Source organism: Ornithorhynchus anatinus, chromosome 16 (genome assembly GCF_004115215.2).
Source record: "Ornithorhynchus anatinus isolate Pmale09 chromosome 16, mOrnAna1.pri.v4, whole genome shotgun sequence".
NCBI lineage: Eukaryota > Metazoa > Chordata > Mammalia > Monotremata > Ornithorhynchidae > Ornithorhynchus > Ornithorhynchus anatinus.
In genome coordinates this window covers 35,883,071-35,908,379 of record NC_041743.1, presented here as the reverse complement: position 1 = coordinate 35,908,379, position 25,309 = coordinate 35,883,071, and the positions used below count along the sequence as shown (strand labels likewise).

At 41.1% G+C, this 25,309-nt stretch overlaps 1 protein-coding gene across 9 annotated transcripts in view; it reads left to right on the top strand.

Annotated features, from left to right (window-relative positions):
• Positions 1–655: 655 nt before the first annotated feature.
• The window catches only part of BTRC (beta-transducin repeat containing E3 ubiquitin protein ligase), a 118,808-nt gene continuing 94,154 nt past the window's right edge, over positions 656–25,309 (top strand). For 4 of the 9 annotated variants that reach the window (XM_029080543.2, XM_029080536.2, XM_029080535.2 and 1 more), the window contains exons 1-2: positions 656–752; positions 24,889–24,996. In XM_029080543.2, the coding sequence (XP_028936376.1) occupies positions 705–752; positions 24,889–24,996 (156 nt within the window). In that variant the 5' untranslated portion in view covers positions 656–704. Of the gene's footprint in view, positions 753–14,546; positions 14,658–24,888; positions 24,997–25,309 lie in introns of those variants that run through there. The other 5 variants (XM_029080545.2, XM_029080546.2, XM_029080540.2 and 2 more) reach the window with 3 other exon arrangements.

Here is a 25,309-nt window from a genome sequence, read left to right as displayed (position 1 = left end):
GCCCGGCCTCTTTTCACTGAACCACGCTGCTTCTCTAATGTGCAGAGCACTGTTCTAAGCGCTGGGGTTAGATACAGGGTCATCAGGTGGTCCCACGTGAGGCTCACAGTCTTCATCCCCATTTTCCAGATGAGGTCACTGAGGCCCAGAGAAGTGAAGTGACTCGCCCACAGTCACCCAGCTGACAAGGGGCAGAGTCGGGATTCGAACCCGTGACTTCGGACTCCCCAGCCCGGCCTCTTTCCACTGAGCCACCAGCCCAGTGCTGCAGCGTTGAGGACAGCGCTCACTAAATACGATCGAATGAATTAAGTGCGGGGACCTGCCTAGGGGCGGGGACGGCGACACCTAAGGCGGCGGGGCCCGGTCCCCTCCTTGGTCCCTCGGGCCGCTGCGGGCTCGACCGACAGGGGGCGCAGCGGCGACCCCGCCGCGGAGCACGAAGGGAGTTTGAGTTCCTGGCGCCGCGGCGACCCCGGCCGCGCGGGGGCTGCGGACTACAAATCCCGAGAGCCCGCGGGGCGGCGCCTGCGCGGGACGGCCGGTTTCTCCTGCCCTTCCCCCTCCCCCTTTCCCGGCCTGGTGGCGGTGAGGTAGAGGGGGCGGGGAGGAGGAGGAGGAGGCGGGAGCGAGGGGGCTGCGCTGGCTGCGGCCTGGCTGGGGGCGGGGGAGGGGGAGCGGAGACCCGGCGGGCCCCGGCGACTATGGACCCGGCCGACGCGGTGCTCCAGGAGAAAGCCCTCAAGTTTATGGTGAGGGGGGAGAGCCGGGGCTCGGGGCCCGCCGAGGGAAGGGGGAGGCGGGGAAAGCGGGGCGAAGGGAGGGACCGGGGGGTCGGGGGCAGCTCCGCCATCTTGTGGGTAAGAGGCCAGTGACAGCGGAGAGGGGGGCGCGGAGTGGGGCGCCCATCGCCCAGGGAAGGGAGGGGGCACGGTGTGAGGGAGACGGCAACTAAAGTGGCCAAGGAAGGCGAGGATGGGTGTGGGCGGGGAGCACCCGATTAGGGGGGGAACAACTGGGTCGGAGGGCTTACTCTGTGCAGAGCACTGTATTAAGCGCTTGGGAGATGCTGGGGCGAAGGGGCAGCCCGAGGGGACGGTCCTTCTTTCATTCGATCGGGTTTCTTGAGCCCCTGCGGTGGGCAGAACGAGGTACTGAGCGCTTGGGAAAGTGCAGTGCAGCAGTAGGTCCTGGCCCGCAACGAGCTCACAGTCTAAAGGGGGACGGGCAGATGGCGATACGAGTAAACGGGCAACGGGACGGCAAACGGGCTTCGATTTAAATACACCTGGGGGCAGGTTCGGCAGAGGAGAGGTGGCCAGAGGGTCGGGGGGAGCTTGGGGGGCATTGGCTTATGGGGGGATTCGGGGGCAGCGAAGGGAATGTTTCCATTTGGGAGGGAGAAGAGTGATGAGGTGGAGATGGGACGAGGTCATGGTTCGGGGAGGCCAGGCCCTTGGTTGGTTGTGAACTGATAATTAATAATAATGGCGTTTGTTAAGCCTTCACCATGGGCCAAGCACTGTTCCAAGCTCAGGAGTAGATAGAAGGTAATGAGGTGGTCCCACGTGGGGCCCACCGTCTTCATCCCCCTTTCACAGATGAGGTCACGGAGGCACAGAGTAAGAACAGGGGTAGATTCAAGGTAATGAGGTGGTCCCACGTGGGGCTCACAGTCTCCATCCCCATTTCACAGATGAGGTAGCGGAGGCACAGAGAAGTTAAGTGGCATGCCCAAGGTCACCCAGCAGACAAGTGGTGGGACCGGAATTAGAACCCATGTCCTCTGATTCCCAAGCCCCTGCGCTTTCCACTAGGCCACGCTGCTCCTCCGAGGGGGTGGCAAGGACCGGGTCTTTTAGAGAGGAGGGCTGGCCAAGTAGATATCAAAAGAAGTGAAGGGAATTAGCAATTGCTTCAAGAAGGCGGTCAGTTATTCAAGGCAAAATTAATGTTCAGGGTCGAGCGGCCCGGAGGTGGTCAGCGTTGAGAAAGAAGGACCAGATCGAGAAAGTACAGGAGAACCTTTTCCCGATTGAATCGGGGGACCAGTTTTGTCGAGCGATATTAAAGGGGAATTCTTTGTCCAGAGGTAGGGCTTTGCCCGAACCAGTGGAGCGCTTTACTCTTTGGTATTCTTTATTTAGAGGTTGTACTATAGTTGGGTGTGGATGATCGAGACACCAATTGGAGGTTGGGGGTGGGGAGGAAGGGATGGGGACACGCTGAGCGAAGAGGACCCTGCTAAGATCGGGCCTTCTTAGATCAAAAATAATGAAAGAAAAGCAGCATTCCTAGCTAGAAGAGCGGCAATTGATGAATGAGGGACTTGAAGGAGGGAGAACTTCGAAAATTAAGATGCAGAGGTCCTTGGTGAGTTCGAAGCAACTTTTGAAAAGGAAGTTTTTGACTTCTTTGGAGGTTCCCCGAGGGCCTAGTACAATACTCTATGTACGGTATGGCACGCGACATATTCTACTTAAATTGACTCTGAAAGGGGTGGAGGAAGGTGCTGTAGAAAGGCGCTATCAACAGGGTGTCCTGAAAGCATAATTTTGGTGGCCGAATAGAGTGATCCCTCCATCTAGCGCAGAGTGAGTCAGTTTTGAGCCCGGGAGGGAAGTAGTAAGTAGAGGGATCAGTGATAATGGTGGGGGAAATGACTCCTTAGATTTGTTTACCTTGTGTTTTGCTTTCATCCTTTGTACTTGTGTTTGGCAAACAAGCTTGATTAGTTTGTTGATGCTACTTTGTTATCCTGAATGTGAAACTTTAAATATTGACATCTCACTCTTGTTATATCTGGTTAATGATCACTGAAAGGCTATTCATTGACTATCTGTGAGATTGTGGAGTGGCCTTAGCAGCGAAAGAATAACCTTGGCCAACCAGTAGAATTCTCCAGTCTAAGACCGGTTTATTTAGGTTTGTATGCTAATTCCCAACCTCATTCCCTCAGAGCATTGTTATTTCCAATTTCTTTGCCTGAAATACAGTAACAACAAGAAACCAAAATAAACATTGACACCAACTTAATTGAACACTAATTTTAGGTGCTTTTAAGTAGGTTTTGGGTACTTCAAGCAGTTCTGCTTCCAAGAATACATTATGAGCGGTAGTGTTGGCTAGAAGTTTATTTGTTGTGGATTAATGCTTTAAGCAGCACTACATTAAAATCTGAGTTTATCAAGAATGGAAAATCAGTTAAGTCTGAAAGCTCTTGAAATTTTGTCCAATATGGAAATGTCGAAATGCCAGGTACAAACCTTGATTTTTAATCTAACTACAGGGTTCAAAGGAAGTTGCCAAACATGCAGCTGCCTTCTTTTTTTTTTTTAAACTTGGAAATTGGTAGCAAATATATTTCAGTTTCCTACTGGGAAGGTAGGATCTTCATGTCAACCATGACCTTTTTGCTAGATTATAGTCCAATATAAATCTCAGATTACAACTATAAGTATTATAAAATCATTTCGTTCACCCCTTTGGAGACCAAATGCCAGAAATATTCCTCCTCTGATTCTCTAACGCTTTGTCTCCACTGTGTCCCAAGGGACTACGTTTGGATTTTGGCCCTTTTTATTGAGTTAAGTAGGTCTTGAATTAGACTCGAGTCGGCCATGTTATTAATCTGTATAGCACTTTTCACAACTGTCAAGGTGTCTTACAATATTAAATTAAATATTGAGTCAATTTCCATAGGGACAAGTCCATTATTTCTTCAGCTTCTGGGGCTTTCATTTTGAGGCTGCCTGCCAGCCAGACTGGCTACCGTCTGCAAGGAGACCTGTAGGTGGTGACATGTAGGTCTTCCCCCAGGGACAGTCTTATTATGACAGAGATGGGGGACAGATTTTAATGTTTAGAGGAGAAACCTGGAAGTTAGAAGTTTTAGGTTCTTTTCTGGCTTTGTCACCATCAGGTTTGTAGGCTGATTCTCAGTTTACTTCTCTTTGCTCCCATTTCTCCATTTACAGTATGAGATGTTGAGTCGTAATGAGAGCTCTGAAAGACTTCAAAATGCGATGCGTGCTCATACATGTTTATGAGCTTTCACTGAATAATCAGTATCCAGTAGTTTTACAGGAATTCTCTTTATAGCTGAACTCAATTTACAGTACTTTTTTCTTTACTGAAGGGGCACAGTTGCTCCCCCCTAATTTATGAATCCCTTGGAATATTGACATTAAAAGCCACAGGCATACTGATTCAGTTGTTTAATGTGATAAAATTAAGTTTATTTTTAAAAATCTGACTTGGGAGAGCCGGAGAATTCGAATTTCCAAAATGTGCATAATCATTTGAATATTTTCACTTGATTTTGAGCACTCAGTGCTTGACTCTGTAGACTAATAAATTATATAATAGCATTCTTCCCTTGTCTATTCTAGAGGTATTTAGTTGCCAGAATTGTTTCATTACCGAATTAGGGGGGAAAAAATCAGCAAAGAGTTTCAGAACATCATCACTTTTAGAAATGTAATCATTCCTCTGCATTATGAGTGATTAGACAGATCATCAAAAGATGCTTTTTATTCCCCCTCAGAAAAGTTCTCTGATCTTAAATATTCTAATGCAAAAAGTGGCCAATCTGTGGCACATTTCATTCAGCGGAATATCGTCATTAGGTTTTATTATTTCAATTTGGTTCCTAGTACAAAATCTGTGCTATTAATGGACCAGAATTCAGTATTGCTGCAAGTAGTAATAATGTGAGTAATTGGGAGTTCCTTCACCTTATCCTCTTCTGTGATTGCACCAGCTTCGATGTTGCTAGACAGTGATTGGGGATGGCGATACTTTAGTCATTTTCATGGCATTATGGTATACTTGCATTTGCCACCAGGTGACAAAGCCAATTCAAAAGCTGATCAAATGATTTTCTGAGTCAAAGGAAACCCATTCCAACCATGTCTTTAAAAGGCCTCTCTCACATTCGCCATTCATGTGGAATCCATGCACGTGATATTTTGAAATCATTTAGGATAGTGAGCCCCAAAGAAATCTTATTTTACTGGTTTATGTATCTCCCTATGTAATCTGCCACATGTTTCTGATCCATGGTAATATTCCCCTCCAACTCAGGAGTATATTCCGAATGAAGACCACAGAGGGGCTAGGTGCAAATCCGTTTGTTTTTATTGGTCTTCTTCAGTATTGTGTGGCTTTCTAAAATCTGCATGTTTAGCAAAATCTTGTTGATTTTGTTGAGATTCTTTTGGAAAACAATTTTGGAAATGAAGCTAATTTTTCTCATTACTCCTAATTTTTACCAATGTCTCTTGAAAATGAAGCAACTCTATATAAAAATAAATTATGTAAAACCAACTGAGGCTTAGATTAAATGTCATATAAATTAAACTATGTAAGCCTGTAACGGAGAGTAGATACTTTTTCCATCGATGTTGCTTCAAATGGTTCAGTTAAGAGTACGAATGTTCTGATGATTATCTTTTTAATTAAAATGAGAAATCTTTGTTTAAAGTGGCATTCGTTTTTTACGGCCTGTTACAGTCTCCGTAACAATCATTTCTTAAGTCTGAACGGTTTATTTCCAGGAATCCATTTATATAAAACTATGTTTAGACTTAATTAAGGAACGATTCTTACAAAGCTTGTAAATAGCCAGGAAAAAAAGGGACCGAAAATAAAACTGACATTCACACTTAACAAAATGATTGTTACAAGGTATGTAATATGCTATAAAAATACAATAAAGCCCTTTTTATAAGAGTTCATATTTTTTGATCCTTGTTTTCAAAGGTATTTAAGAAAAATATCAAAGCTCTGCAACATGACATCTGTTTGCTGAATGGACTCGTGACAATTCTAGTTATCTGTAATTGGCAGGAGAAGTAGGTCTACCTGCCCTGTTTGTTAGGCCTCTGTAGTCAGTTTAAATTTAAATGAAGAATTTGGCCTTTCTCGCAAAATTTGAACTAAATGAGGTAAATAAGGGGCACTCTTTCACTTCATGTAGTTCACATTAACATTTGTCCCTGCCTTTGGTTAAGGCTTCTCAGGGATGAGTCCCAAATAAAAAATACCATATAATTCAAGTGAGGAAATTTGAAGAAGAGGTTTGTAATTCTGAGTGTGATGGTAGAAGGTATGCTTAGATTGATTCATTACAGGTACTTTCAACTTTACGTTGCTGAGGGGCTAGTTATTATGTTTCTGGATTATCCAACTTTGTTGCTACTCTGGTGTGCTTTTCATTTTTTTTCCAATTGCTGCTACTTTTTGCATATTTCACTTTTCTGCTACTTCCAGCAGAGGATGAGCGTGGGGGAGAAAAAAATGAACCCTGGCTCCTGCCAGCAAATGTTTTTAGTGGTTTTTTGAGAGAGGCCATTGAAAAAATTGCCAAGATAAAATTTGGGATATGTAATTTTTACTTGTCCCTGTTATCAATCAGTGGTATTTACTGAGTGCTTAATGGGTGCAGAGCACTATATTAAGTGCTTGGGGAGAGTACATTCCAATAGAGATGGTAGATATCCCTGCCCACAAGGAGCTTAAAGTCTTTTGGGGGTGATACACATTCAAATAAATGATAGCTGAGTGAAATAGAGTGTAGAGATATGTACATCAAGTGCTTATTCCCGTTTTCATTTCCTATGGGCTGTTGTGATTTGACCTCATTAAGGGGAAAAGGAGTTGTAGAAGTCCATATTTGGAAAATTTCCAAAATGTGGATTTTAAGAAATGTTTTTCTTTTCAATTTACTTTTTCAATGGTTGGGCATATATAATACCCATAGTGGTCAATGCAGGTTTTCAGTATCCTCTCCCAGATGCCCTCCTGAATGCCACATTTCAACAACTTGGCTCCATTAAGCATATGCAATTAGCAAAGGCAAATTTGCTATCGCATCATTGAAATATTTTCCTTTCTCGAGATCACAAGCAAGTTTTGGCTGTTCTGTGCCCTTTTCCCCTTCCCTTCCCTCCCCCCTTATTAGAAATACTACAAACATCAGAGAGAATAAGCTGACCTTAATATTTGCTTCCCAGACTAAATCGCCGCCTTGAAGCAGTTATTTTCCCACTGAATAAAAAGTTTAATTTCACGCCCTGATTAGTGCTAGTACGGGCAGGTGGATATTTATTTTATGCAGCTAAACTGATATGCTTTTGCAAATTACTTGCCAGTCAGCAGAGCTATAATTCCTTATGAGTAGTTGGTGCTAAATTATAGTTCTCATTAGTGAGGTATTTAAAAAAAGAAGGGCAAAATTAGCCACAAAGCTTTGGCCAGATCAGGATTTGCCCAATAGCTTTTATAAGAGTTCTGAAGCAATTGAGAAGGGAACAGCCCAGAGCCAGATTTAGTTCATGAAACAGTACAAATAGAAAGAGTGGGAAGAAGCATTTTGGGTTCAGATGACTTAAAAAGCCTAGCTGGCCCCTTAAGAGGTTGGATCAGGTTGCTCATCTTCAGGGAAAGAGAAACCAGAGGGAGAAATGCTGGTATTAAAGAGTAGGTATTTGGAGTGGAATAAAGGGCCTTGTTTCTGGAAGATGTAGAGATAAACCTGTGAAATATTTGACACGAAAGGACAATTTTGACTTATCACTAATGCTGTCAAGATTGCGTTTTTTGATAATGTGGAAAAGTGAGTCAGGAGTGTGTATCTCAAGCTAAATCGGAGAAAGCCAGTACAATAAATAAGGGGAGCGGGTTGTAGGAGCAAAAAATGATTACAGGTAAATTTGCCGATTATCTTTCCGTCCAAAATATTGTATTTCTGTACTAATTTATCAAAAACAAATTTTGCTTTAATTATTGAAATATTGCTAATGCTGTTGAAGTTCGTTGACAAAGTCTCCTGCCCCATAATGGTATCACTTTGGAAGGCAGACAAAAAACTTAGTACATGATAGCGAAGGGGGAAATAGTGCTGAAGTCACTGGACTCCAGTTAATCGAAGCTCCTACCGGAACATTCAGTTTTTAATCATTTTATTCCCCATCCATTCAGGCATCAGCCAGTCTATCCCTGTCTACTGAAGGAGTTTCACATATTAGGAATTTATAGATAGATATGTTTAACCCCTTTGTTTACTCACCTACTGGTTTCTATTAGTATGACATGGAGCAATTGCCAAGCAAGGTCAGTCTTCCTCCAGCCCCTCCAGCATCCTTCAAATCACAGGTGCCTCCAGAGGTATCTGATGCAAAGATTCATATCGTGCATTTCAGGAAGACAAGAGTTGTTTATAATAATAATAATACTGTTGGTATTTGTTAAGCGCTTACTATGTGCAGAGCACTGTTCTAAGTGCTGGGGTAGATACAGGGTAATCAGGTGGTCCCACGTAAGGCTCACAGTCTTAATCCCCATTTTACATTTGAGGTAACTGAGGCACAGAGAAGTGAAGTGACTTGCCCACAGTCACACAGCTGACAAGTGGCAGCTTGTCCTTTATCCTTTATCATCGTATTAAGTGCTTATTATGTGTCAAGCCCTGGATACAGCTCTGAGGTGGATGCAAGACGATCATATCAGACTTAGCCCCTGTCGCACCCGGGGCCCGCAGTCAAGGAGGAGCGGAGAGGAGGGTTTCTTATTCTCATCAGAGGCACAGAGAGGCTAAATGGTTTGCTCAGGGTCACAGAGCAGGCCAGCGGCAAAGCCGGGATTAGAACTCAAGTCTCAATCTTGTACTGTTTCCCCCTTGCCTAGTGGATAGAGCATGGGTCTGAGAGTCAGAACGTCATGGGTTCTGATTCCGGCTCTGCCACTTGTCTGCTGAGTGACCTTGGGCAAATCACTTAACTTCTGTGCCTCATTTACCTTGTCTGTAAGATGGGGATCGAGACTGTGAGCCCCACTTGGGACAAGGGACTGTGTCCAACCCGCTTTGCTCGTATCCACCCCAGTGCTTAGTACAGTGTCTGGCACATAGTAAGTGCTTAACAAATGTTGTAATTATGAATTATTATTACTCTGCCTAGATTGAGAATGCTGAGGATACTGTGGAGCTAGTGAGTACAGTTGAGGGGAAAAAATATTCCATAATTCCCTTACTATTCCTATGTGAATTAAAGAATCTTTAAGGATTACTTAAATAAATGAATTGAACAGTTTCTCTTCCCTTCTTTCCTTCTTCCCCATGACCCTTGACCCAATTTAGCTAGTTCATTTTAACATCAAGAAATACCATTTTTGAAGCAGACCAATGATCCATCCAGCCCAATACTGCATCTCTGACAGTGGCCACAGGATGCTTAGAGGATCACTGTGACGATTGCCCTCCTTCACATCTTTCCTAAAGGCAAGACTTTCTAACCTACCAGATTTATATCTCTTCATCCCTGACTTTCTGATGTCTTGTCCTCAGATGTCTCCAAACCCTTTGCGAACCTGATGGAAGCTTCCTGTGGTAATGAATTCCATATGCTAATTTTGTTTTATAATGATATTAATGGAAACACTCAGTTTCAGCCCAGATTAAATAGTGGCCTTTTATTTCTCCTTTCCAGGCCCTTTTCATTTTCTCTCTCTCTGTGTAGATTGTGAGCCCCTTAAGAGTAGGGACCATGTTTTTTTTACCTTTATTACACTCTCCCAATACAGTACTTTGCTTACAATAGGCTTTCAGTAAATAGTCTTAGATTAATTTTCACCCTCTATCTTTTCCCCTTCTTTGGGTATTCGTCACAGATCCTCAGCTTTTCTTTTGGCCCTTTGTCCAGACCTCTTTTACCTTTCTATTTGTACTTCTCTCTAACTCTTTATTCCCATTTCTTTATTCTCTGCTTCTTTAATTGTCTTCTGGTCCTTTCTTTTTTCATTCATCTTTTCTTTCACTTAATTTTTTTTTGTTCTGTCTCTGTCATAATCTTTTGCTCTTTTTTAAAGGAATTTTGATAAGTACTCAATGTGTGCCAGGCACTGTACTAAGTATTGGGGTGGATATAAGATAATCAGATTGGATACATGGGACTCCCAGCCTGAATCCCTATTTTTAAAATGAGGTAAATGAGGCATAGAAAAGTTAAGTGATTTGCTCCAGGTCACACAGCAGGTATGTGGCGGAGCCAGGATCAGAACGCAGGTTCTCTGACTCCCAGGCCTATGCCCTTTACACTAGGCCACGTTGCTTCTAAGTGTCCTACTCCTTTTGGTGTCTTTTCACAGTCTTGAAGCTGCTTCCTTCCACTTTTTGCTCCCCGCCCCGACATGGTGCCCAAAACCCTACTTCTGTGACCTCTCTGATTTTCTTATCTTTCTGCCCTTCTACTTTTCTCTCCCATTTCCTTTTCCTTCCCATTCCTTTCCTTTCCCATCTCCTTTGCTTTGTGACGTTCCACGGGCTTCTCCTTCCCTTGATAGCTTGTTGAAGAAGTGCAGGCGTAGTCATCAGCCTCTTTCTGCTCTCCTTGTCATTTGAACCCAGGAATCATGATAGTAAAGGGACTCCCATTGAATGCGTATACCAACTTCCGTCTGCCTTCCCACTCCAGTGCATTAGCAGTCCCAGAAATCCTGATGATAAGGTCTTTCGCTTAGTCAGTACTTGTGTTGTAAGGAAAGAGGAACCTCTTTCCTCACAGCTTCTCTTTCCCCCAAATACAAGTAGTAATAATTATAATACATTTAAGCGCTTACTATGTGCCTAGCCCTGTATGAAGTGTAGGGGTGGGTACAGTGTATTTAGATCAGACACAGTCCCTGACCTACCTGAGGCTCACAGACTAAGGAAGAGGGGGACCAGGCATTTAATCCTCATTTTACAGATGAGGGAAATGAGGCACGGAGATTTTAAGTGAATTGCCCAAGGTCACGTAGCAGCCAAGTTGCAGAGCCGGGTTTAGAACCCAGGTCCTCTGACTTCCAAGCTCGTGTTCTTTCCACCAGGCCATGTTGTTTAGCTGCCTGCCTTCACTCATGGCCTTTGGGACCTGCTTGGTGTCCTTGGCTGTCTGTGGCTGGTTCTTTACACTGGAGTTCAGCAGGCGCATGAAGCACGCACTCCCTTCATTTAAACCAGTAGTGGCTAGACGGTGGAGATCTTAACGATGTTCCTGACAGCCGAAGTAGAATTATAGATCTAGATCTATAGATAGAAACAGACTTTGGTTAAACTTAAGATATGCTCTGGCTCCTTATATGAAAGGAGGAGAAATTGAAACAACAGTAATGGAAATTTCATTTCCCTATGACATTTTTCAATTACACTTCAAAAGTTATATTTAAAGCCTTGCATCAAAAAGAATCCCTGACCCCACGCCATACTTAATTAGCATTTCTTGTTTGTGGTGTGCATCTGATTTGACTTTTAAAACAACTTGCACTGTAAAGAGGTTGATATTTATCCTGTATAGTAACTGAAGTTGCAGCTGTGACTCAAGTATTGTAAGCCTGGAGGGGTTGTATTAGGATTGGCAAATAGAAACTATGTCCTATAATTTGAAGTCCTTCAAAAATTAGATTTAGGAAAGGGAAAGCACTACCAGGTTTAAAAAACAAATGGGGAGGTTGGGGGGAATGATTGTTTTATTTGGGTTTGAGAACTTTGAGACGTTTTGTGTCAGTTTACTTTGATAGAAAGTATAATTTACTAGCAGGTGAAAACTTTTAAGGGCCAAAACCTGATCCATATTCTAGGATTACTGATTTTTTTTATCACAAAAAATGATAATCTGGAGTCAGTTTTAGATCAGTCACAATTTTTTCCATTGGAGACCTCTATTTTGGGATCCTTTTTAAAGCTTGGATCCAGCTAAGTTGGTTTGTCTAGCAGTGTGATTTGTAGTTCAACAGGTGCTTATCAGTGTGCGAGCAGAATATTATTGACCCTGCCCCAGTTGCTAATTGCTTTGAACCTTCTGATCAATCGGTCTCCAAATATCTAGAACGTGAAAATGACGGAACTGATTTTGCAGTGGATTGCATTCCTTTGTTTTTTTCATTTTCTTCATATCTTAACATATCCTAAGCCCAAAAGAAACCACAGCGGTGGAGGTGGGTGTTGATTCATCCACCGTAGAGCACTGAAGAGCACCAAGGCAGGGCAGGGTAGGGCAACTTTTCTTTGATCAGTACACTCTTGCCCACAGTATTGCAACTAAGTTCTGTCTTCAGCTTTTCATTCTCCAATGTCTCTGGAGGAGGCCCAGAGTGCCGGTTACGTGATTTGTTGGACGGTAAGAAATGGGACCAAAATCCCTAGCTCATTTCAGGTTGGATGCAGAAAAAAAACAATTCTGCTTTTAATTTATAGCTGCTAGAAATAACCACCTTTTCATTGTTGGTATAAGGGGGAGACATTTCCGTTATGCCAGGACTCAAGACTTTTTGTATGGGATTGCTCAGTTTAAATTAGCTTTCTGTTTAAAACATGAAAAAGTTGCCCCAAGAAAGCTGAAAGAGTAGGCAGTGCTGTCTTCATCCACAATGGTTATTTTGGAAAGTTACTTAGAAGCACTTCATTGACTATGTAGTCCTATCTGAAGAGCGTAGATTGTTGATGTGTTTTCATTAGAAGCCCTTCCACTGGACTTCTTAAAGTAGTCTTGTTTTTCTGAACTGTGAGATGCCGAGCCTTAGCTTGTTAGATTAAAAAAAAAATTCAAATCTGTAAAGCAAGACCATCACAGTTTGCAAAATGATCTAACTTTTGATTGAAACTGACAGTCATCCATGCTTTAATGGACACTGGATTAAAGTGTGCAATTTTGTAATGGCATGGATTAAAGTGTTTAGAATGTTCTAGGCACTGTACTAAGTGCCGTGCTAAATGCAAGATAATCAGGTTGGACTCAGTCCCCGTCTCACATGGAGCTCAAAGTCTGAGGTGGAGGGAGGAGGATTCAGTCCCCATTTTACAGATGGGGGAACTGAGGCACAAAGAAGTTAAGTGCCCAAGAACACAGCAGATAAGTGGTAATTCTGGGATTAGAACCCAGGATCTCTGACTCCCAGGCCTGCACTCTTTCCACCAGGCTATGTTGCTTCCCAAATATCTCAGAATTATGAATTATTTTCATACCTGCTTGGTACTCAGCTTAGAACTTTGACAAAATTTATAGCATTTTCTTCCCCTCCAAAAACTAGTAAAATAGTCTCTTTCATAAGCAGTTTTTTTTTTTTTTGCAAATAACCTTCAAAACCATCATGTCCTGATCATTAGGAGATTAAAGGCATAAAAATGGCAGAAAAACAGTGGTTCCAATTATTAAATAAAAATAACCCTTTGTACAAATGGCAAGATAGAATCACAGGCAATGAGGTGAAGAAAGGCAGTCCACTGACATCAAAGCAAAGCAGTGCTTATTGCATCATAACTTCTCTGGGTAGAGAATGAGGAGGATGGATGGGAGCAGGCTACCTAAACAGCTGTTGTATTGCGAACTTAAGTGGGGAGGGGGACTGTAAACAAGGGAGGACTGAAGAAACGTTTTAAAGCACAATGAAGCAAAACCTAAAATGGCGTGACACATCTGTGGACAGCTGGTTGACAGCAGCAGCGGACAGACCAGCCCAGCACGCGACATTCAGAAATGAAGCGACTCTTAGAACAGTGGCTTTGGGAAGGTTGCACCAAGAAGGAGAATTAAAATAGTGCCATCACCGTAAATAGCAAATGGGATGGCAGCAAACCGTATTTATATGTGCACAATATGGAGGGGACTCTCAGACACATGATCCTTACCAGCCAACACAAATAAAGTTTCACTGTCAGTAGTGTCATCTTTGAACCTTGAAGGTCAGTCTTACAGGAGTATATATTCTATTAACTGTAGAGAAGCAGTTAGCTTAGCGAATAGCTTAGCGAATAGAGCATGGGCCTGGGGGTCGCAAAGACCTGGGTTCTAATTCCGGCTCTGCCGCTTGTCTGCTGGGTGACCTCGGGCACGTCACTTAACTTGCACGTCACTTCTCTGCGCCTCAGCTCCCTCATATGCACAATGGGGATTGACTGGGAGCCCCATGTGGGACAGGTACTGGGTCCATCGTAATTACTTCCTATCTGCCCGAATGCTTAGAGCAGTGCTTGGCACATAGTAAGCGCTTAAATACCATTTTGTTGTTGTTGTTTTTTAAAAAAAGAAGAGGGGCCTTAATGATGATTGGGTTTAATCTTCATTTGTGAGTAGACTGTAATTCAGATTTGGTCGGTACCTCAGATTTACTTCATAATCTGGGAGAGTTGGGAATCTGCACCAAACAGTTAAAATTATTAGTTGGGCCTATAAGAAGCCCTAGTTTCAGGGGCAATGCAAGCTTGATCCTGGTAGATCGATTTTTCACTTTAACATTATGAAAGCCCCTGCCCTAAAAGAATCTTGGCATAGATAGAACCTACCCCCCCACCAATATTTTATTTTATAAATTAGATTTCTTCAAAACATGTATTTACCTTCTTTATGAAAAAATCTACTGTCTTTAGGAGCAAACAGAAATAAAGTTGCTATATTTTGTAGAAAGCCAGAATGATTGGGTTGTTATGGCAACTAAAACGGAAAAAATGAAAACAGCATAGATAAGGTGCATCCTGTTGTCATGACAACTATAGTTGTGAACATGATTAAGGCTCATCCTGAAAGGACATATTGTACTTTTTAACTCATTGGAAGTAAATAGACTAAGGCAAAATAAGGAATTTGTTTGGGGCATAAAGCTATAATCCCCCAGGAGCCACAATGGTGAGTTTCTTGCAACTGCCTGCAAGGGGTATAAATGGAACCTCTATTCTCTCCATTTCGGTTTTAACAAGTAATTACTCAATTTGTAGCCCAAAGCGGACCACAAAGGAAATCTGTCGTATAGGTCTAATGAAAAGGTAAAACTCCTTCCCCTGACGGGTAAACTTGAGGTAAAGTTAGTTTCCTGAGACATGGCAGAAAAACCTATGCAATTTTATCATTATTTTCTGGGTTTCTTTCGCTATTGAAAATTCCGTTTTGAATAATGGCCTTTTTCTCTTGCTACTGCTCTATTCCCTTCTACCTGTCTTTACAACTCCTTAGTTTTAAAATGATGTTTTGAATCAAAGCACTCCAGAACATCAGTGTCCTGGTACTTAATGTGTTATCTAGGGGCAGTTGGATTTAGGTTGAAATAATCATTTTGGCCTGCTAAGGAATTTTTGGACTTACGTATTTCTAAATCTTTGCTGTAATTGAAAGAGCTTTAATTGTCATCTTAAATGCCAGTTCTGCTTCCTCTACCTCTTTTCTCCCATCCAACTTAAATATTCATCCCAGTGGAGTGGAGACATGTTGGGAATAAACCCAGCGAAAGCTGTGCTCTTTGTTCGGCATCTGGCTGCCATGAACAGGTTTTCACGATAATAGAATTGTCCTCACTGTATTAGAGTATTGATCTGCTGCTTGGTTTGTACTGTGTGTGAGAAGTATCCTAGTAACAATGTATTAATGTGGTCTAAAAGCAGTTTATATTACAAATGAGGTGGAGGAAGATGGAGTTCTGCAAGACTGGACACATACTATAAATATCCATAAAACTGACAATTTTATATAAAATCTGTAGTGGATAGATTTGCATATTTTCAGCCTCCTTAAACTGCAGATAATAGTTGAACACTACCTGAGCATGGGTCGCCCACACTAATGCCATTACCCTCTCCCCTTTAATAGCAGGTTTTTATATTTAATGTGCCTATGCCTTAGAAGGGAGCTCTGATGGGCGTGTGAGTGGACTCAAGAAAATGGTGTTGATTAGAAGTCCTTATAAGCTTCTTAAACTACCTTTTTAGTCATCCCTAGAAGTCCACTTTCAGAAAATCTCTACTATTTTATCACTTGGAAAAAGACAGTGATATTTACCTGTGAGGTTTTTTCCATTTTTCTAATGTATACGCTATTCTTTCAAATGTTGGTCACAGTTCATACCATCAACACTTTCTCCGTTGCAAGCAGACATAAGCAAACAACCCTTTTGTAGAACTAAAGCCTGCTGTAAGAGAAAGACTTAATTTAGCAATAGAACAATGTAGGTAAGTGTGGGTTTTTGGAGTCATGTTTTTTTTGGTGTTTTTTTTTTTACCCAGGCATTTCTGTTGTTTGCTTAATGCCAGTAGGTCATATGTGACTTGCATCAAGTAATAAAGTCAGACAAATTAAGCTGTTAAATGGCTGGAATACCTAACAAACACTTCAAAGATTTCATTAATGAACTAACTAACATTTAGCAAGGGAATTCAAAAGTTAAAGCTGACTCTGAGTCCTGAAGTCCCTTTGTGCCTAGGTATTACAGCACCCATGGGATGGAATGGAATGCGTAGAATTGCAGCCTCCATTCTCCCTGCACTGTCATGTGCTGGAATTTTTAAAGCCCTGAATAAAAAATGATGATTTCAAAATCTGTGCTGTCGTTGTTAGATCACTAGCAAAACGACCCACGCTTCCCGTAGGTATGACCGAACCAGGGAGATCGATAGCCAGAGGAGAGAAAGGAAGGGAGCCAGCAGAAAGGGAGAGAGACACCGAAAGACTTAGCTGTCATCCCACCGGGCTTGCTGCCATCTACATCATGGCCACTGATGTAGAAAGGAAGACTAAAAGCAAGATTTTTTTCAGGTCTCCCTGCCTTGGTGGCCATCTAAATCCTGCTTCCCGTAGGAGGGGGCCTGAAGCTGTTGGTGCCGCCCTCCCCCCCGGTCCCACTTCATTGGGGCACCATATCCTGTCAACCCTGTCCTCACTGTATTTCAAGCTAGTAAAATGTCAATAAACCTACTCTCCAGTTGAATTACACAACAGAGGGGGAGTAAATGTTGATTTCTGCTGGTTACCAAGGAAAATGACACTTGATCCTTAGAATGATTCTTTCAAACATTGTGTGGCTCTCAATCAATTGATGGTTTTCAGATAGCCTCAACACCCAGATCGTTGTATTGGCTCAGTTCTGTGCTGCAGTAAGACAGGAATACCTCGGTGCCTGTACTGTATTATTTATTTATGTAAGCATTTGTTCTTCAGTAATGAGCCGGTGGGTTCTTTTTGCCTGTACTCTATCACAAATGTTACTTGGGTGTCCAAGAAGGAATGGGGTACTTTTTGCAGGTCAGAATACTGTTCACTAAGGAATCCTGTCATACATGAAAGAGTAGAATATATGTTCTTCATATTCCCCATCTCACCCATCTTGTTAGAGGGGAATTCAGTTTAGCCCCCATTTGAACCCATCATTATCTAATGCACATCTGCAGGGAGACGGATTACTGAAGCCTAGTATTTAAGACTAGTATTTCTCCAGAGGATTTTAAAATGTAGCCTCTTTGGCTCTTTCTGCCAGGAAAGTGAGAGACTAGTGCTCTGATCCTTGCAATGCAGCCAGCCCAGCCTTAATAAGTGGATTATTGACATGATATTTTACTCCATTGGGTCAAAGCAGCTGGTCGGAATGGGCAGATCAGTCTAGGGGGAAATGTACAAGCCGTAGGTCAAAATGAAAGATTTTTACTCCTCCCTTGTTCTATCCCAGCAAATAACTAAACATTTCAAAAGAATTACAATGCCTACTGTTTGAGATTTGAGGCTTTTAAGAATCTTCAAATAAAAATATCTCAAAGCAAGACTAGGTAAAATGTTCTATCATTCACTTTCACTTATGACCCTTTTTAAAAATGAGAAGTCTTTGATTTCTGCCAAGTTCACCCTGACTTGTGTTTTATGTATTTGTTTTGGATTGGATTTTTTGGAAAATGTCACTATTGTAGGAATCCCTTAACATAGACAGGCTGTTGCAATTGGGTACAAAGGCTTCTGAGACTTAGATAATATGTTGTTCCATATTATATCACAGAATATCTCAACTTAATTTTGAAACTTTGTCCTCTGAATGTAAATACACCATTCGTTTTTGGTTATAAACTGACAGAGAAATTTTGAAAAGTCTCTTTTATGAATGTTAAACAAAATGCAGTAACTAGATTTAGTATTCTGATGCCCAGTGTTATGGCTATCATACATTTTTCTTTTGGACAGTTGCAGGTAGTTTCCTTTTTGCATTAGTCTTTGCTTTTTTTTTTTTTAAAGAAAGCCCAAAACAAAAAACAAACCCCTAATAATACTAGCCATTGACCAAGCAAGTCGAGATCCTACTGTATCAAGACAAATGAAAGAAAAAACCAAAGATGTTCAATAATTTGAAGGTACAATTGCATGAAGTCAAATTGAATTGTGAAGAGTCATCCTTATCTGCTGATTAATGTTTTGCCATTGGCTAAAGACCTTTAGTTTTTTGAACTGAAGTAGAACAAGAGAGAATACTTTTTTCATGGAAAGTTATAAAAAAAGTGTCTGTTAATTTGCTTTGGGTCATTCCAGTCTCTCTGGTAAATTCATAATTAGGAAGGCCTTTTTAAGACTGCGTTCTGGTCTCGCAGGTACACAACCACTCTGTATCTGGTAAATCTATATTCATAAGTTAGTTTTTTTTAAGGCATATTATTTACACAATTCACTGGAATGGCTCCTTTGGATGTTGGGTGGCTCTCTTAGGTAATTACGTACTTAGTTCACAGCAGTGGAAATTCAAGGAAGTATAATTTACTGCTTATGAATAGTTATTAGAATTTTAAAACACACTTGTTTCTTTAAAATTCCAATTTATCACAGACTGTAATGTGACTAATTGTGTACTTAATAATAAATAATAATGAATGAAATTTATGTTTAGAGGTAGATAGGTTTAGTCATTCCAAGTAAGCTTTGGGAACAATTTGTTTTTATTGTTTTCATTGTTAAAGGCATCCCACCTTTGATCTAAGGTTTTTGAGGAATGAAATGCAAGTAGTTGGAGAAAATAAAAATAGTCGCAAGATGAAAATCTGGAACATCAAAATCTTTGTATTGTTGGAGCCATAAAGTCGTCATCAAAGTAAACTTACATTAAAGGGACATAAGCAAAGCATTTTGCATTTGGTCTTCAGCGCTTTCTAAATATAATGATAAGATATATATATATTTTACAAATTTGAAAAATTGGGACACAGAGGGTAGTTTAGCAGTCTGACCATTTCCACCAAGTAAATCAGTGACAGAAATTAAAATTGGACCAAATTTCCTGACTCATCTTTATGCATTAGATTACTATCCTTTTGAACCAGCTTAGGCTTTGTTTATTGAAAGTTATGTTCAGTACATGCTTCACACATAGTGTTAACGTAGTTATTTTTATTTGAAAAAAAGTTTTTAAAATGATTTTCTTAGACCATATTGATAACTAAATTTTTTTTGTCATTAGCCACCTAACATGCACGAGACATTTGACATCAGTAATTAAAATACAGTAAAATCCGTAATGTTTTTCGAGGCACCAGCAACCATGGTACAGTTTTCTAAACTGTGTTTTTAGGGAAAGAGAGAAACAGAACTACTCCAATGCAGTGACCCAGGATCTACAACTTGAATGGACCCTGTGAGAGATTTTTTTCCTCCAGCTTAGTTCCACTCCATTATTATGTTGATACTCTATCCTAAACACTTTCCCCCCTGCTCTGTAAATATTAGTATTCCTCCTTAGTTTTCACCTATCTCATGAATCTTTTTCTTCTCAGTCCTGGGACCCTTCTTCATGACCTCATTCTCAAATCAGTTTCATTATAGAATGTAAATTTTTGTTTATATTTATCTTGGTTTCCACAGGAACTGTTCAAGAAACCAGTCGCTTATTTGCATGGTGTTCTAGCCAAGGAAATACTTGAAATAAGTGATATTTTTTCCCTTGTTGTCCTGATGTCCAATTCTAGTGTGTTGCAAAGTGAACTTCACTTCCCAAGTCAAGTGTCTTCCAATGCAAGTGATCTTTTGAAAGTTCAGATCTAGGTCTCTGAGCAAGAAAGCTACAGCTAATCTTAACTGTTGGAATGAAATAGGCTTTTAAGCACTCAGATTTCTACCTCACGGTAGATAAAAGTGATTCATTTGCCTCAGTTCGTGAGTTTTCTTTTATTCTTCTGTAAATTAGCATATTCTTGGATAAGTCCTTGGCAAATCAAATAATCTGCATAGTCCAAGTTTAATGTAAGAATTATGATGATGGCACGCCCATCCATATAGCCTCCTTGTCTTTCCCTGCAGCCTCACATGATGGATTTGATGTAGATGGGCAATAGAATCCGGGGTATTTTTGTGCAAGAGAATTCTAGGAAGATGAATTACATGAGGGACTACTCCGAGAAAAAGCAGCCATTGAAGAGGAACAGTAGTTGCCATACTTATTTACTTTCCACTCTGTGCCTTATACCGACTCTTCATTCCCTTTAAAGTTATGATTCTGAATTCCCAGTATTAACTAAACTTCCGAGAAAAAGAAGAATCAACTGGGATGTCTGATGGTAATAATATTTATGGCATTTGTTAAGCGCTTACTATGTGCCAAGCAGTGTTCTAAACACTGGGGTAGATATGTTAGGTTGAAGACAGTTCCTGTCCCACATGGGGCTCACACCCTTATCCCCATTTTACAGAGAAGGTAATTGAGGCACAGAGAAGTTAAATGAGTTGCCCAAGTCACTTCTCCAAGATCACACAGCAGACACATGACAGAGCCAGGATTAGTCCTTCTGACTCCCGGGATCTTTGCTTATTGTCTGATAGGAGGTGATCGACTTTAGTAGGCCAAAGCCATTTCTTTTCGAATTCCGTACCCCAAATTAAATTAACGTTAGAGAAGGCAGTAGCACTCTATATCTTTAGCACTCTGTATCTTTCTCCAGTTTCCTCACCGACCTTCAGTTTCCCTTTCCAGAAAAGTGACAGTAGTAAGTTTGCTTGTTTTGGGAGATAACTACTCTAGCATGTAAAAAAAGCAGGTTAATTTTGCCTTTCCAAGGCTTTTATGACAGTGTCCTTTGATAAGGCTACAAATGATCACTCCTGTCCTCAGAAGCTTCAAGGGTTTTTAGTGTCACCCAGCAGCTCATCCCAACTTATCAGAACTTCAGTTGAAATACAGAAGGTTCAGGAAAGATTGTCATTCTCAGGGCAGTAATTGAACTCCAGTTTTCCTAAACCTAAGAAATTCTAAAGCGGCAACTGAAGGATTTCTGGAGCGAGTTGGTTGCTCTCCTTGGGCATCTATCTTTATGGTTATGACCCTAACCGTTCTTGAACCTATTGTTCATGTTCTCAACCCTTTTTGAGCCCTCTAACACCTCTAGTTTTTCATTTTACCTGTTAGCCATATTAGAGCTCTTGGCGTGAATTTATTCAAACGCTTCTTGAGCCTACTAATATATTTGATCAGCACAACTACAAGATTCAGTACGGGAAATTCCCATCAAGCAACTTCTGAATTTGTATAGATGGAGGTGACCTGAATCCATCCACCCTTTGGCCCATGGAGCCTTTCCGATAGCCTGAAGATTGCTGCTGGTTTGTGGGGAAAGAGAATTCTCCAGTGCCGTGGCTTCAAGATGTCTAAATTCTCTCTGCAGCAAGCTTTTTTGTTGTTGATTATTACAGCTACTTTTACTCCTAGATGCAGACCAACAGGGAACCGGGTTCACCAGATTTTGTCATTGAGCTTTCAAATAGTAAATGCTGAGGCCAGCCCTTTGCCTGCAGGGCTGTCTATCAGAGTGAAGAGAATCTCTGACATCCAGTTCAAGCTGGGGAGTAAGGGGAGGGGTTGAGGCTTCTAGTGATCTCTGTAAATGAATTTGTGCTGTTGAACCACACTCCTGATCCACACAAGAGCTATCCCTATTGAAATACCTGAAGTCCTTTGTTTGAGCCTTTCACTCTTTCCTCTGCTTCCCTCAGGTGGTCGAAAACGTGCTCAGGCATTTTTTATATCGTGCATGCTTTTAAAACCTGGTGCCCTCTAAAAAAAAAAAAAAAAAAAAAAAACTGGGTGAAAGGATTCCAGTTGTAATAAATTTTAAGGTACTTCTTTTGCTCTTTCTGTGCTCTCAAAATCTGGTGAGTCAACTGGGGCGAAAGAGGTGGCAAAATGCCTAGACCTGTTATGGAGTGGTAAATCACCCAGGTGATGTACAGTATATGAATTATGCAGAGCAACTTTTACACTGCAGAGGTTAAATTTCTTATTTCTTTTCTTTGTTGGAAAAAAACTTAGGGGGCACACACACTCTTGGGATAATTGGGGATAGGAGGGGATAGGATTGATAGACTTTGGTGCTGCATATATGACGGCATGCATATATAAAATACATGTGAAAAAGGAACATCGAAGAACAGGGTTTTCAGACTGTAAGCTCACTGAGGGCAGGGAATATCTGTTATATTGTGTTGTACACTCCCGAGCATTTAGTACAGTGCTCTGCATACAGTAAGAGCTTAATAATTACGATTGATTTATAGTGGCAGTTCTATAATTTTCAGATAACAACCTTGAAGTTGCTCACCTGTAAGTAGGCAGGACTGTAGTTTTCTGAACAAGTGCAGCATTCCTGATCCCTCCAAAAAATTTTCTCCACTTTAGGAGAAAGTTTAAATTTTATATTTGAGATAATAAATACTAGGTGGTGGTCTATGCGAGACTCATTTTTTTCCTCTTATTTGGGGAAAATAAGATTTTAGGAATCTCAATATAATTTTGGGAAATACTGTGGAGACTTGCAGTTTAGGCAGAGGCTTTCAAAAAATTCGACCCAAATATAGACAGTATAGGGCTCTCACACAATAAGTAGTCAATAAATGCCATTGTTTGAGGGTGGTAAAGGGCATTAATAATGCTAGAGTAACAACATCAAGGGTGAAGACTCAAGCTGACTGCAAGGAAGGAGGCAATGGGAAACCGCTTCCATATTTTGACCAAGAAAACTCTATGGATCCACTACCCGAACGATTGCCGATGGCGGCGGGGCGTTCTGGGAGAGATGTGTCCATGGCGGAGATGACTCTACAGCATAAGACAAGACAACAAAAATATAAATGGACTCTGTGCCCGTTGATACCGGAATAATACCTGTGCAGGTGGACTGTTAAATAACCTTTTACTGATCAGAAATAAAATCTGGACCTACAGGGTTGTCTCACTTTCTGTGTTAGAATTAGTCACCCTTTTGACAAAGTTTAGAACACAAAAACATAATGGCCAAAAAATTTAACCCCAACTATTGCTTTCAAACTTCTCTTTTCCCCTTCGTTTTAGTTTTTGGAAGTTTTTTCTTAAGTGGGAAGATGGAAGGAAAGATTAGACTTTTGTAACAAAACAAAAGAAAGCTTAACTTGTCAAATGCCACATTGTCAAAATGGGCAAGTGCAGGTCAATTTGAAAATACATTATGAAAATGAGAATAACTCATAAAACCCTATAAAGGTATCGTAATAGAAGCTGAAACATTTTTAAGGTTTTTGTGCCTCATTCTGTTATCTATTGTTTCAAAATAATGTGGAATACATTTTTTGTGCAGTGAAGATAAATTAATGTGCTCAGAAAAGCCTTAATGGTATGCCTTTGGCTTTTATGTCTTAAGTTAGTAATGAACTTTTGAACCTGGTGGCCGGGAATAAGGGAGAAGAAAATTCCCCGTTCTGTGGAAATTCCAAGGAAAACATAAGGCAGGGAATGGTAAAAAGATATTCTTTTCAAAAGAAGGTAACTTTTTTTTTGGTTCTGCAAATATATTGCATCCCCATGTGCCCAGACCGGCATGCCCTTGTTTGTAGTTCTTTAATTCCCTCTTCCCCCCAGAATAATATACAGATGCTCATGGTAACAGTGAATTGTGCATGCTATATTTATTTTCAAGTATTAATGTCTGCAATTAGAAGAAGCCTTGCTGAATGCAGTGGTTGAAATGTAATGAGTTCAGCATTATTTGTGATAACTGGTACTTGCAAAAATAGCTCCTTCCCCCCTGCTCCCTCCCCCATTAAGAAGTCCAGGGTGGCCAGGTATTTTGGTTTTGGTTTAAATACTGCTTGATTAAATAGCACCTAAGTTAAGTGTTTCCCTTGAACTTTCCAGAATTATTATCTTTAGAGTGAAGTCAAGCATGGAAAAATTCCTACTAAAAGGGAGTGTGTTTTGTGAAGCTGCGAAGACAATGAAAGCCCGATTATAGTGGAAACAGTTTTACAAGCTTAACTATTACCATTTGCTACCGAGTGCACTATAATATATGTATACTTACAGTCTCACTTTACTTTTTGGTGAGGAGGTTTTAAATACCAGCAGCAGCTATCAGGGCTTTGTTTTGTTTTGTTGTTGGTTTTTTTTTTTCCTTCTGTTTTTGGTTGTTTCTTGGCCCCTTTGTATTTTTGATCCATCTGGAAAGATGAAGAGGCAGCTGCTATGGTAACTCTGCATTTTGGTTAATGAATAGCAGAGTAACTAGATACATAAAACACATGCAAACTGTCACAGAGTTAGTTACTGTCACAGCCCCTAGGGCTGTAATACTTTCTTTCCTTTCTCCTTCCTCCCCACCCTCTGGAAAAATAAATAAATAAACTTTCCTGTTTTGTCTCCCGGCTCTCCCATTCTAATGTTAAAATGCTGCCACGGGCCATCCCCCTTTATGCTTACTTTGCAGAATTGTTTGCCCTATGGTGCATTTGAGAGGTGGCTATGCATAGAGAAGGAGGGTTGATTAATTGGACAGAGAAGTAATTTTCCTTAAAGCAATACACAGAAAGAATAGTTATACCAAAAGTTGATTAAATATTTAATTTCTTGGACCATAACCTCCTGTTTTCCCCTCTCTCTCCCTCTCCCCCTCTTTCTCTCTCTCTCTCAGTCTTTCATTTGGGTTACTAATGCTTTAGTTTCTTTTTAGGGGCAGAATAATTAGTAATGTGTGTTTCTTAAAGATGTCTGAGTCTTAAAGGCCAGCTGCAACTGTGTTAATGCAATTCAGCAAAGCCTTGAAAGATCCTATAATCTGTGCCATCCTGTCTCATACTGTCCCATCTCATAGTTGTCCTCTCTCTGCAGTGCTCTATGCCCAGGTCTCTGTGGCTGGGCTGCTCCAGCCTGGCGGACAGCATGCCTTCGCTGCGATGCCTGTATAACCCAGGGACTGGCGCACTCACAGCTTTCCAGGTACTTTCTCTGTCTCTGTGGTGTATGTTCGTGCAGGTGTGTGTGGGTGTGCGTTGGGTATTTGTGCGTGCACGTGCCTGTGTCCCTCTCACTCGTATGTTCATTTTTTTCCCCTCTCCATCACGTATATTTTTTCTCATCACTCAGCATTCTTGTGGTAATGACTAATCTTCTCGTGTAGATACGGACTGATCCACTCTTGAGGCATTTTCAGTAAATTGATTGAATGCGATCGATTGGCCAAAATTGATATGGTACAAGTGGGCAATTGGTGCTTGGGTTTATTAGATACGAAATATTGAAGTTTTAGAAG